The 14124-nt window shown below is 44.9% G+C and overlaps 1 protein-coding gene, 1 long non-coding RNA gene and 1 pseudogene across 2 annotated transcripts; 2 read left to right on the forward strand and 1 right to left on the reverse strand.

The window, feature by feature from the left end:
• Nucleotides 1–2750: 2750 nt before the first annotated feature.
• LOC125745396 (putative nuclease HARBI1) lies at nt 2751–3686 on the forward strand (annotated as a pseudogene).
• Nucleotides 3687–3693: 7 nt separating this feature from the next.
• LOC125747466 (uncharacterized) lies at nt 3694–4569 on the reverse strand. Its single transcript, XR_007399315.1, has 3 exons — nt 4485–4569; nt 4261–4399; nt 3694–3873 (listed from the first exon to the last, which is right to left on the reverse strand). It is a non-coding gene; the product is annotated as an uncharacterized LOC125747466 (long non-coding RNA).
• A 6532-nt stretch (nt 4570–11101) lies between these two features.
• Nucleotides 11102–13851, forward strand: LOC125747459 (hyaluronidase-5-like). The gene is made up of 3 exons (XM_049022718.1): nt 11102–12123; nt 12912–13001; nt 13496–13851. Exons 1-3 carry the CDS (start codon nt 11182–11184, stop codon nt 13829–13831), a joined length of 1368 nt encoding a protein of 455 aa, XP_048878675.1. The 5' UTR covers nt 11102–11181; the 3' UTR covers nt 13832–13851.
• The last annotated feature ends 273 nt before the right edge of the window (nt 13852–14124 follow it).

Below are 14124 nucleotides of genomic sequence, written 5' to 3' on the forward strand. Positions count from 1 at the left end.
CAAGTAAAGTGTTGCAAAAAAATTTGAGCCAATCACAGGGAACACACAATGAAATGCTACGGGGAATTGGAGGCACCAAATCATTTTTGGACTATGGGAAGTAAGTTGCAGAAAGACATATCCCTGGTTCTGACTGTACAAGACAGAACCATTACACATGCAGAAAGACACACGCTTTGTAAACATCACCACAGGGGGCTTTACAGGACATAATATAGCTGAGCTTGCACCTTTGCATTGTATTTGCATAACGATGGGCTTCTCGAAAAAGGCCTGGCATGACTTTAAATGAAACACGTCACATTAGCTCTGCATTACCAGACAGTTGACTTCCTCTCAATTTGAAATCTGTTTCTGCATGGTGGATGTTATCAATACAAGCAGTAGACTCAGTTTGCTAGGCAATAATATGAACAACAATTCAAACATACTTGCCTAGTTTATTTCTAAGTATTTTTACACTCAGATACACTGAACCTGTATGAGAAATGGTGTATGTAAATTAATACAGTAAAACCTCGTATATCAAAGCGAATTTTCCCATTAGAAATAATGGAAACACAGATGATTCGTTCCACAACCCAAAAACATTCATATAAAAATGATTAATGCAAAATATAAAGTAAAAATACATAAAACAAATTAACCTGCACTTTATCTTTGAAAAGACTCGTGGATGGTGTGTGGGAGATGAGAGAGTGGAGAAGAGGAGGGTAATTTTGTATAACTAACAGAATCACTGCTATCTGTTGGCTCACTGGAATCTTTTTCTTTTTGTGCGACTTTAACAAGGAACCTATCCAATGACAGCTGGTTTTGCCTCCTGTACGACTTCGCGGAAATGAGGGCATTGCATTGTCATTAAACAGATTCATCGTTTGCACTGCTACGCCCTTATTCGGGTGGTGCTTTTTTAGTATACTTTGACTTTTTTTAGTAAACGTTGAACAGAAGGGCAGCCTGATGGCCAGCTTGGAAGTCGCCCAGTGGGACATCACTCAATATATGCTTTCAGAAACCTCCACTGGCCTGGCTGTCATTGACTGGAAAGCTTTGCGCCCCCTGTGGGACAGAAATTGGGACTCTAAAATTCTACCGCAAATTGTCCATTGACTATGCCCGTCAGCTTGACCCGACACTTTAACCATCTCAAGCTGAGCCTGTAGCCAAGGAGCAGTTCCAGACAGCTGTTAGAAACTTCATGGAGTACACAATGAGTCTAGGGATTGATATGAGGCCCAATTACCTCTGGGGCTTCTATCTCTTCCCTGAGAGAACTGGTGGCCCCACATCTTGGTGCATTAACATCGGAGTTTACCGCAGGCGGAATGCGGCTCAGGCAGTTACAGAATCAAATACCCGGGAATGCAAGGAGTTTAGTGAGGCCATGGAAAGTGCTTTCGGTCAACCTCAAAAAGGTTCTGGCAAACCGTCCAGAATATCAGGAATGGGAAGCAGCTCCTGTTTCCCACTGTTTACAGTAGGGAGGGGGTGCTGTTTATCTCACCTGGGGACATCACCCGGAGGTGGAAGGAATACTTTGAGGACCTCCTGAACCCTGCCTCAGATACATCTACAGTACGTGTACCACCTGCGAGACATCTGAGGGCACGGGGCTGAGGTTGCTAGGGTGGTTAAAGAGCTCCTTGACGGCCGGGCCCCAGGAATGGATGAGATTCATCCAGAGTACCTGAAGGCTCTGGATGTTGTGGGGCTGTCATGGCTGGCACGCCGTCTCAACAGGGCGTGGAGGTCAGGGACAGTACCGGTGGATTGGCAGGCCGGGGTAGTGGTCCCCTTATTTAAGAAAGGGGACCAGAGAGTGTGTTCCAACTACAGGGGAATCACACTTCTCAGCCTTCTTGGGAAAGTCTATTCCGGGGTACTGGAGAGGAGGGTGAGATGAATAGTCAAATCTAGGATTCAGGAGGAACAATGTGGTTTTCGTGGAACACTGGGACAGCTTTACACCTTTGTGAGGGTACCGGAGGGAGCCTGGGAATTTGATCATCCAGTATACATGTTTTTTATGGACTTGGAGAAGGTTTATGACCGAATTCCCCAAGGTGCTCTGTGGGGGGTGTTTCAGGAGAATGGGGTTCAGGGCCCACTTCTATGGGTAATTCGGTCCTTATATCAACGGAGCAGAAGCCTGGGCCCGTATTCACAAAACTTCTTAAGCCTAAAAGTTGCTCCTAGTGATGAAATTCTAAGAAAAATCTTAGAATTATGGCATTTTCCTAGAATTTCCCCTTAAATTTAGGATTAAATCTTAGTAAAGATAAAAATGATTCACAAAACATCTTAGCCCTAAAAACAGCTCCTAAGGTAAAATTTGTTAAGAGTAGAGAGGAGGACTTTTAAGATGCTTAAGAGTTTCTATAGCAGAGGACAAAATGGCCGACAGAAGAAATATTCTCCAAACACTGAATGATCATGAGTTAATTAAACGTTACAGATTGGATCATGATGGGATAATGTTTGTGGTCGAACTTATTAGAGATGCGCTCACATCTCCCACTCAACGTAGTAATGCCATAACGCCAGAAATGAAAGTGATTACAACACTGAGGTATTTGGCAACTGGAAAAATGCAACAGTGCAGTAGTGATGACTTGTGTCTGTCACAACCTTCCATCAGCAGAGTGATCAGACAAACTATTGAAGCGCTTTCACAGTCTCATATACTGAAACAGTTCATTTCATTTCCACTGGATGTTCGCACTCTGCAGGCTCACAAAAGGGCATTCATGGACATAGCGGGGTTTCCCGGTGTTGTCGGTGTAATTGATGGGACACACATCTGCATAATCACACCATCGGAAAGTGAAGATGTTTTTGTCAACAGAAAGAGGTTCCACAGCATCAACACGCAACTTGTTTTTAGTGCAGATTACAAGATTTTAGACATTGTTGCAAAGTGGCCAGGCTCAACACATGATGCCAGGATACTGTCCAAGAGTGGCCTGAAACAGCTTTTTGAAGGACATTGGCTATCCATGCAAACCATGGCTCCTCACACCGTACCTCCGCCCAGACCCAGGACCACAGCTAAACTACAACAGGTACTAAACAGTAGACTAACAGTGAATCATTGTGCATGAAAATAAAGTGTAGTTACAAATGTGCTCGAATATTCCACAAACAAGAGAAGGCTCTTTAATCAAACATATCCACATTATTGTTGAGTACATTAGGCCACCTTAACTTATATCTTTTGATATTTTCTCTTTTAGAGCCCACAAGAAAACACGTTCAGTAGTTGAGCGGGGTATTGGCCAGCTGAAGAGGAGGTTTCATGTGTTGCATGGAGAAGTGCGCCTGTCACCAGCTAAGGTCTGCAAAGTCATTACAGCCTGAGCAGTGCTTCACAACATCTGCAAAGTACGACAAATCCCGGAACCTCTCGAAAGCAGCCATGGTAACAGTGATGAAGGTGATTGTAATGAATATGATGAAGACATTCAGTTTACCCAGGGGAGAGACATGTCCCAGAGTGGGCTTCGTCACAGAGCTCAATTTACAAATTTGCATTTTAGGTAAGTGACAGTAACTGCTGTCTGTAGCCCATTGAACAAATATTCCATACAACTATAGTTGAACTCAAATGCTGTTATAAAGACCACATGACCATGATACACTTTTTATTTTTCATTCTTTTTACATTTTAGCAGCTCAATTTTTAGCTTATAATACTCCTCCTGTAAACAGAGAACTTTCTTGTGCTGTGTGAGAGTATCAATTTCGATCTCCAATTTTCTGTCCAGCAGGGATGGTGTTGAGGTGGCTGCAGCAGGCTGGCTTATCTGATACACTGGCCGAGGGTCACACACCTGCGACGTTGACGGTCGCGGTTCCTCTGATGGTTCCATGCTGCAAAAAATGCAGAAAACAATTCTTTTGTTTATTGTTTTGTTTGTTGTTCACATGCGAGTGCACAAAAGATGGCACATTGTCTATATATTAAACAGCACTTGTTCTTGACAAATAAAATTTGACTTGATTTTGAAATGTCACATACACAGTCATACACAGTCATACACTGTACGATATGCAGTGAAATGGTTATACGACCGTGACCTTAAAAATAAAAGCTTATTAATAGGAAATAAATATGAATAAAAAGAAATACAATAGAAAATACATTTAGCTAGGATAAAAATATTCTGTACAATATAGAAAATATTGAAATTTTAGTATAAAAAAAAATTTAAATATCTATTTATTTGCCTATTGTACACTTTAAAAATTTTGTCCTACCTTTGTTGTATTCCCATTAGCTGGATCATTGAGCTGTCTGTGCCTTCCTTCAGCCCAGTGACAGATATTTCTGAGTGTCCAAGTACATTAAATACAGTTTCCGCTACCTGAGACAGTTGTTTAGCGGGTGGTCCTCCACCTAAAAACACAGTAGCTTAGGTGTACAGTCCTGTAGGCATATTCAATCAAGCCAGATATAGTAACAAACTGCAATAATCACTCACCTGTGCTTGAAGAATCCCTTTTGTGTGCTGCAATCTCCCTCCTGGCTTGAGACTGCAACACATACCACCGCTTTTCACATTCCTCACTGGTGCGCACAACCAGAGGGAAAGAGGAGTTTATCTGCTGAGATATTTTCTCCCAGGTCTGCCTCTTTCCTTGAGCTGTGACACCGGAGCCAAATTTACCTTTTAAAATTGCTTTCTTTTCTTCAACTAACTGAGCTAAAAGTAAACACTGCTCTTCTGTCCAATTTGGTTTTCGTGGTCTTTTACTTCCTTCCATCTCTCTTGGATTGTTGGCTACATACCATCCAAAAGTGCATCTTCAATAGACTGGCCTGCAATCATGTACATTGGTAAAAGCTGAGCCATTTTGCTCCAATCAATCTGAAATGGATTACAAGTAATAAAATCAGTATGGTAAATAAATGTAAGAACGTAAATATAGTAACTGCTGCGTGGAAATTGGTTGCTTTAAAAGTAGACACATTTTCAACATTTGGCTATTTTAATTACCTTTAATATATTTTGCCTATAACAGAAACTTTGCATAAAGTATCCTGTAGTCATGATTATACAATTTCTTTACATACAAACATTATGATTTCACTGTCTATTCTATTATCATATATTCTATTTTTACCAAAAGTTCATTTTAAGACCTTTACAGATTTTTTTTTGTTATCAACCAATCACAGTCCTTGAATTGCTGCATCATCCCTAGCAACGGAGTCGACCACACCTCCTCACTAAGATAAAGGTTTTTGTACTTTCCTTACTCAGAGTTGCTCTAAGAAGTTTTCTAAATCACTTTTAGTCTAAGACTCCCAGCTAGGACTTTTTAGGCTAAGATAGGAGCTCTCTGAGAGCATTCTAAGAAGCTTTGTGAATACGGGCCCTGGTCTGCATTGCCGCTAATAAGTCGGACGTGTTCCCAGTGCGTGTTGGGCTCTGCTAGGGCTGCCCTTTGTCACCGCTCCTGTTTGTAATATTTATGGACAGGATTTCTAGGCATAGCCAGGGTTTTGCGGGTGTCCAGTTTGGTGGCATCAGGATTGCTTTGCTGCTTTTTGTGGATGACATGGTCCTGTTGGCTTCATCTGCTGGGGACCTCCAGAGTGCTCTAGGGCAGTTCTCAGCTGAGTGCAAAGTGGCGGGGATGAGGATTAGCATCTCCAAGTCTGAGACCACAGTTCTCAGCTAGAAATGGGTGGATTGCCCTCTTAAGGTCAGGGAGGAGGTACTGCCTCAAGTGAAGGAGTTTAAGTATCTTGGGGTCTTGTTCACGAGTGAGGGTAGAAGAGATCGATTAATGATCTCCAAAAGTCGGGACCTCAGTTTCACATCTCACCTAAACTGTGGCACCAGTGTCCCCATCACTGCACTGGGACCCACAGAGACATTTACATTTACATTTACATTTACAGGATTTGGCAGACGCCCTTAGCCAGAGCGACTTACATAAGTGCTTTGAGACTCTGCAATGAATTTCCAATGCTAGCTCAATAAGGACCCAAGCTATGAATACTATCTCTGAGAACTCCATTGAGTAGTGTAGATTTTTCTTTTTTTTTTTTTTTTTTTTTTTTTTTTTTTAAACACACACCAGAATAAGAGTCGAGAAAGAATATAGAAGTTCTACGTCAGGTATTTCTGAAAAAGAAAAGTTTTGAGTCGTTGCTTGAAGACAGTCAAGGATTCTGCTGTTCGGACATCTAGGGGGAGTTCATTCCACCAACTAGGTGCCAGGACAGAGAAGAGCCGAGATGCGTGTCTTCCTTGTGCCTTGAGGGGAGGAGGGACCAGTCGAGCAGTGCTGGAGGATCGGAGAGATCGTGGTGCAGAGCGGGGTGTGATGAGGTCCTTTAGGTAGGATGGTGCCAGAGAATTTTTGGCTTTGTATGCGAGCATCAGTGTTTTGAATCTGATGCGTGCAGCTACAGGAAGCCAGTGGAGGGAGCGCAGCAAAGGAGTGGTGTGGGAGAACTTGGGAAGGTTGAAAACAAGACGAGCAGCTGCATTCTGAATCAGTTGGAGGGGACGGATGGCGCTCAGTGGTAAACCCGCTAGAAGCGAGTTACAGTAGTCAAGGCGTGAGATGACGAGGGACTGGACGAGTATCTGGGTAGCCTGAGTGGAAAGAAATGGACGTATCCTCCTGATGTTAAAGAGGAGAAACCGACAAGAGCGAGAAAGACTGGCGATATGTGAGGAAAATGACAACCGATCATCTATGGTAACTCCAAGGTTTCTAGCAGAAACCGAAGGACGGATTATGGAGTTGTCGAAAGAGATCGCAAGGTCCTGGAGGGGGGATGAGTCAGCCGGGATGTAAAGCAGCTCAGTTTTACTAGTGTTGAGTTTTAGCTGGTGAGTGGTCATCCAAGATGAGATGTCTGCCAAGCATGTAGAGATCTTAGTGGAGACATGAGTGTCTGAGGGAGGGAAGGAGAGGATGAGTTGAGTGTCATCGGCATAGCAGTGGTAGGAGAAGCCATGTGAGGATATAACTTCGCCAAGAGATTTAGTGTAGAGGGAGAATAGAAGAGGACCAAGAACCGAGCCCTGAGGGACACCGGTGGAAAGACAACGTGGAGTAGATGTGGATCCATTCCATGTCACTTGGTATGTTCGGCCTTCTAGGTAGGAAGCCAGCCAGCGCCAGGCCAGGCCACCAATGCCAAGACTCCTAAGGATGGATAGGAGAGTTTTGTGGTTGACCGTGTCAAATGCTGCTGATAGGTCAAGAAGGATGAGGACAGATGACAGTTTGGCCGATCTGGCAGCATGTAGCTTCTCAGTGACTGCTAAGAGGGCAGTCTCTGTAGAGTGAGCTGCTTTAAAGCCAGACTGATTAGGATCCTGGAGGTTGTTCTGAGAGAGATAGAGAGAAAGCTGGTTGTAGACTGTACGTTCGAGGATTTTTGAAAGGAAGGAAAGAAGCGATACTGGTCGGTAGCTGCAAGTGTCTGAGGGATTTAGAGTGGGTTTTTTTAGGATGGGAATGACCCTGGCTATTTTGAATGCTGTTGGTACATGACCGGAGGTTATGGAGCCATTAATGATAGTCGTGATGAAGGGAAGAAGGTCTAGACAGATTGTCTGAAACAATGCAGAAGGGATTGGATCAAGTGGGCAGGTGGTAGGGTTGGAAGATGAGATGACTTTCATGATCTCATCTGCCGTAAGACCGGAAAACTGGGCCAGTGAGGGGGGAGGGAAATCCTTAGTGTGTAGTGCAGTGGATGAGGGAGAGAATGTCTGACAGATTCTGTCAATCTTCTCGGCAAAGAAGTTGGCAAAATCTTCAGCAGTCAGGAAGGAAGGAGCAGGAGGAGGGGGAGGGTTGAGAAGAGATGAAAAGATGTTATGGAGTTTGCGAGGATCTCGTGAGGATAATTCAAGTTTGTCTTTGTAAAAGGCAGTTTTAGCTGCAGTCACGTCCATAGAGAATTTGGATAACAGAGTACGGTAGGAAGACAGATCTGCATCAAGCTTAGATTTCTTCCACGTCCTCTCTGCTACCCGCAATTCTCTTCGGTTAGTACGTAATGCAGCTGAAAGCCAAGGAGTAGGCCGAGTTTTCCTTGGTTTGGAAGACAGCGGGCAGAGGTTGTCCAAGGATGTGTGAAGTGAGGAGATGAGAGTATCAGTTGCAGACTCCAGTGCCAAGGAGGAAAAGGAGTCAGGGTCAGGAAGGTAAGACAGGGTGCAGGAAGCAACAGAAGAAGCGGAGACAGAGTGGAGGTTTGGTCGAGTGGGGAGGAAACGTTGAAAACTGGGATTGGCCAAGACGGGTAGGGCAATGGTAAAGGATACAAAGTGGTGATCAGAAATGTGTAGAGGAGTAGAAGAGATGTCAGTAGCCGGAGAGGGGCGGCTGAAAACCAGGTCGAGGACGTTACCTCCTTTGTGTGTCGGAGAGGAGCTGTTGGATGTTAGAGAGAAGGAATCGAGAAAAGGGAGGAGACCAGAAGAAGGGAGCTTGTCATGGGGGAGGTTGAAGTCACCAAGGAGAATGAGAGAGGAGCTGTCAGTGGGGAAGAGACTGAGGAGAGTATCAAGCTCCTCTAGAAAGCAGCCTAGGGGGCCAGGAGGGCGGTAGACAACAATGATCCGAATATCGAGTGGAGAGGTAACAGCAATTCCATGGAATTCAAAGGATGAAATGTTGAGATGGGGCAGAGAGAGGGGCGTGTAGCACCAGTTCCGAGTTACCAATAGACCTGTGCCACCGCCCCTGCCAGTCTGGCGAGGAGAGTGAGAGAAAGCATAAGCAGAGGAGAGAGCTGCCGGGGTAGCCGAGTTCTCAGGCGATATCCAGGTCTCCGTCAGAACCAGAAAGTCAAGAGAGTGGTGTGAAGCAAGGGCGGAAATGAAATCAGCCTTCTTTACAGCAGACTGGCAATTCCAGAGGCCACCCAGCACGCTTCGCTGGGACTGGGGTGTTATGGGAGGGTAGACAAGATTACTGAGAGTGCGGCACCTGGATGTTGGATGAGATATTCTAGGTCTCAAAGATAAGTGTACTGGTATACGTCTAAGGCACATGTCTGTAGTGATGGTGTGAGAGATTGCGAAGTAGAGGATAGGATAGAGTAGGAGAGAAAGGTTAGAAGCAGTAGTAACAACTAGACCATTTACCTTTATCCGCCACAGACACAGGTGTCTGTGGCGGTGTCACCTTCAATTTAAACTCAGTAAGCCCTGCCCCCTAATTAACACCTTCAGGGAGACCGAAACTACGCTTGATTGCCAGGAACTACACACAACAACAGTTTCAACAGACAGTAAACAGAAAGCAAACAGAGTCCTACCTTACTAGCAGAGAAGTAATCCACAAACAGAGCTTGAAGCACACTGAGTATTGAGCTGGAGTCACCTTCAATTTAAACTCAGTAAGCCCTGCCCCCTAATTAACACCTTCAGGGAGACCGAAACTACGCTTGATTGCCAGGAACTACACACAACAACAGTTTCAACAGACAGTAAACAGAAAGCAAACAGAGTCCTACCTTACTAGCAGAGAAGTAATCCACAAACAGAGCTTGAAGCACACTGAGTATTGAGCTGGAGTCACCTTCAATTTAAACTCAGTAAGCCCTGCCCCCTAATTAACACCTTCAGGGAGACCGAAACTACGCTTGATTGCCAGGAACTACACACAACAACAGTTTCAACAGACAGTAAACAGAAAGCAAACAGAGTCCTACCTTACTAGCAGAGAAGTAATCCACAAACAGAGCTTGAAGCACACTGAGTATTGAGCTGGAGTCACCTTCAATTTAAACTCAGTAAGCCCTGCCCCCTAATTAACACCTTCAGGGAGACCGAAACTACGCTTGATTGCCAGGAACTACACACAACAACAGTTTCAACAGACAGTAAACAGAAAGCAAACAGAGTCCTACCTTACTAGCAGAGAAGTAATCCACAAACAGAGCTTGAAGCACACTGAGTATTGAGCTGGAGTCACCTTCAATTTAAACTCAGTAAGCCCTGCCCCCTAATTAACACCTTCAGGGAGACCGAAACTACGCTTGATTGCCAGGAACTACAAACAACAACAGTTTCAACAGACAGTAAACAGAAAGCAAACAGAGTCCTACCTTACTAGCAGAGAAGTAATCCACAAACAGAGCTTGAAGCACACTGAGTATTGAGCTGGAGTCACCTTCAATTTAAACTCAGTAAGCCCTGCCCCCTAATTAACACCTTCAGGGAGACCGAAACTACGCTTGATTGCCAGGAACTACAAACAACAACAGTTTCAACAGACAGTAAACAGAAAGCAAACAGAGTCCTACCTTACTAGCAGAGAAGTAATCCACAAACAGAGCTTGAAGCACACTGAGTATTGAGCTGGAGTCACCTTCAATTTAAACTCAGTAAGCCCTGCCCCCTAATTAACACCTTCAGGGAGACCGAAACTACGCTTGATTGCCAGGAACTACAAACAACAACAGTTTCAACAGACAGTAAACAGAAAGCAAACAGAGTCCTACCTTACTAGCAGAGAAGTAATCCACAAACAGAGCTTGAAGCACACTGAGTATTGAGCTGGAGTCACCTTCAATTTAAACTCAGTAAGCCCTGCCCCCTAATTAACACCTTCAGGGAGACCGAAACTACACACAACAACAGTTCAGGGAGACCGAAACTACGCTAGAGACCACAGGATGGGCTAACCTGCCATCCACACCAACACCTCTGCCAGTAGCAACCCAGCTATCTTACTTGGTCTCCCATCCAAGTTCTAGCCTGGCCTAAAGCTACGTAGCTGCAGATGGATTACCAAGTTTGAACAGAAGGTGGGTATGGCCGCTTTGCATGGTGTTACGGTAATCTAGTATAATACCACCCTTTGTATGTTAGGCTTTGTATACTCCTACAGTAATCTAGTATAATAGCACTTATTAGGGGTGTGGTCTAGTGATGCCCTGTATGACACTTGTTGTGATACCATTGGCTCTGCAGCAGGAGTGTGGCTTCTTATAAAACTGCAAATGCACATTGTCAATAGTACACTGAAGGCATTACACTGAAACGAGTCTGTGTGGAGACATTGAGTAATAAAACTGCATTAGTGCAACCTCTTCTTTTGTTACTTGAGTTATTCTTTTTACGGTCCAGCACTCTGATAAAATCATTAGGAGTGAAGCCCGTTCTTCTATATTTTATTTATACAGGACTTGCCATGGATTTGACCATCTGGATGAAGGGATCCAATCCTCTCCTGCTGCCCCTTCTTCTCTTATCTTTAGTGGGCAGCATTCATGCCGAGCTCCCCTATCCTCCTACCGCCACCCCGCTGTTTGAGGGATACCCTTACGGCGTCATATGGAACATGCCAACTCCTGTTTGCAAGCAGAACAACATCCCGCTGGACACCTCGCCATTCCAGGCCGTTACCACCCCAGAGGCTGTTCCTGATCAGTTCCTCTTCCTCTTCTACAACGACCGCCTGGGCTTGTACCCATTTGTGGATGAGGCCACCAATAAGGAGATCAATGGAGGCATCCCACAGAAGGGCAACCTGAAGGCCAGCTTGGAAGTCACCAATGGGAACATCACTCAAAATATACCTTCAGGAACCTCCACTGGTCTGGCTGTCATTGACTGGGAGGCCTGGCGCCCCGTCTGGGACACAAACTGGGACTCTAAGACCGTCTACCAAACATTGTCTATTGACTATGCCCGACAACTTGACCCCTCACTTTCCCCATCTCAAGCTGAGCCTGTGGCCAAGGAGCAGTTCCAGACAGCTGCTAGAAACTTCATGGAGGACACAATGAGTCTAGGGATCAGTATGAGGCCCAGTTACCTCTGGGGCTTCTATCTCTTCCCTGAATGCTATAACTATGGTTGGGATGGTGCTGACTACACAGGAGAGTGTCCCACAGATGCACAGACCAGAAACGACCAGCTCCTGTGGCTGTGGCAGACGAGCACGGCCCTCTACCCATCCGTCTATATATCGACCAGTCTGGGCAACACCCACAATGCCGCTCTGTACGTCCGCAACCAAGTTCATGAGGCCATGAGGGTGGCCAGCCAGCCTAAGCACCCCTTCAATGTCCCCATCTACGTCTACACCCGTCCTGTATTTACTGACCAAACCAACAAATTCTTAAGTGTGGTGAGTACATCAGGCTAGGGATGAAACAGTTACTGGTTTCACAGTAAACCACGCTTTCAATTCTTAATTATCCTTTAGACAGTGCTTGATTAGTACACTTTGAAAAACTCATGTTAAATACTGTCCAGCATTCCAGCATCAACCAAAGCCAGTGACAGTCTCTCAGACGCAGGCACGCACACACAACATGCAGTGTGGGTTTGTTTGTGTCAGTGAAAACATGGCAGAAGCAGTGACCGCGTTCTGGAGATTTTTAATGCACATTGAATATGGTTTTCATATGTTTACATTAGGCAACATCTACGATTTGACTTGTTTATGCAAGCAAAAAGTGCATCGTGCTGCTCATTTTGTCACTTTAAATATAAAACTTAGTAATATGATTTCAGTTTGTGTCTCAGTACTTTTTTAAATAAAAACAATAATAATGATAATGGATACTTTATGAATCGCTGTGGGGAAATTCTCTTTGCTCCTCCCCCAACCTGCTCTCTGAAGGTGACGCTGGCTGTAAAGGTGGCACCCATAGCAGTACCCAGGGTTTTACTCAAGAACCTGCTAATGTGCTGAGGCTGGGCTCGAACCAGCGACCTTCCGACCACAAGCCCACTGAGCCACATGCTCTTTCATCTCTAATCAGACTCTGGATCATCTCACTCTTATATAGAGGATATGATCAAGCTCCACTGTGCTGGCTTTGCTTCAGACCTTCATATTCTCATTGAAGTCATCAAGGTACGGAGCCCAGAGCTTCTGTCTCACTGCTCTGTGTCTGTTCTCGTCTCCAGGAGGACCTGGTCCACACTCTGGGTGAGAATGCAGCTGTGGGGGCCTCGGGCTCGGTGCTCTGGGGGGCCAGTGCAGATTTTTATGACAAGGTATGAAACACAAACACTCTTGGTCACATGCTGCAGGCCGAAACAGAGCACGGCTGAAAGAGATCACTGTGTTCACAATGTTCATAACGACTGCAATTCTGTGACAATCAAGTAACATAAAACTGCAGTAAAACAGTGAAGGAAATGAAGTATCTGTGTTATAATAATGCCGAAGTCGTCCTTCATGTCTCAGGAGATCATTTCTTCACACTCAGTCACAGATTAGCCGTCTATATTACCTGTCACCATGCACTTTATTGGAGCTATGAGACACATATCTGGTCTTCTCTTATTACCAGGATAACCTTACCGTTCCTTATTTAATACATATTAATTATACTTTAACTTTGTCTAACTGCCTTCAGTACTCTTATGGCAGAGCTGACCACCTTGCATTTCTTACAGTTGGACTGTATACCTTGCATGTGATAAATAAAACCCTTGGATCCTTGAATGAACACTATATGTGACACAAACATGTTCCATCCTTGTAGGCGTCATGTGAGGCCTTATCCTCCTACCTGACCTCCACCCTGAACCCCTACATCGCCAATGTGACGGCAGCTTCCAGGCTCTGCAGCGAGTCACTCTGCCAGGGTAACGGGCGCTGCATCCGGAAGGACTACAACTCTGATGTCTACCTGCACCTGAATCCTGCCGGCTTCTCTGTCCGAAAATCCAACGGGAAGTACGTGGCGGTGGGCATTCCCACCCTCTCTGACCTCACCTACTTCTCCGATCACTTTACCTGCCAGTGCTACGCTGGGCTGAGCTGCTCGCCCCGGATAGCGAGTGAGCTCCCCAACACACCCGTGACCATTCCTGTGTAACACAGCCCTTCAGTATGCTGTAGACTCACCATGCTTTAATAATGTTTCATCATCTTGCTGATTCATTTGCTGTTTTCTGATGCATTTATTTCTCCTTTGCAAATAAATTTCAGTCGTGCTTTGTTGAGTTCAAACATCATCACTCTGCATCATGGAATTTCGAGGAAGTACTATTCTACCCAGCACAGTGATAGCAATAAGCCTTCTATGATTAAAACCAATTTTGTCTTTAATATTGCAAAGAATTTGGGTGTCTGAAATCGCATACTTGTTTGCTATGTAGCAAAAAGTCA

This window comes from Brienomyrus brachyistius, chromosome 1 (genome assembly GCF_023856365.1).
Source record: "Brienomyrus brachyistius isolate T26 chromosome 1, BBRACH_0.4, whole genome shotgun sequence".
NCBI lineage: Eukaryota > Metazoa > Chordata > Actinopteri > Osteoglossiformes > Mormyridae > Brienomyrus > Brienomyrus brachyistius.

What these genes read in the sequence shown, in the direction of transcription:
- LOC125747459 (XM_049022718.1), top strand. Translation starts at nt 11,182, where the DNA reads ATGGATTTGACCATCTGGATGAAGGGATCCAATCCTCTCCTGCTGCCC. An exon ending in CCAACAAATTCTTAAGTGTG is followed by an intron (nt 12,124 to 12,911) that starts GTGAGTACATCA and finishes TCTCGTCTCCAG; the next exon opens with GAGGACCTGGTCCACACTCT. An exon ending in GTGCAGATTTTTATGACAAG is followed by an intron (nt 13,002 to 13,495) that starts GTATGAAACACA and finishes CCATCCTTGTAG; the next exon opens with GCGTCATGTGAGGCCTTATC.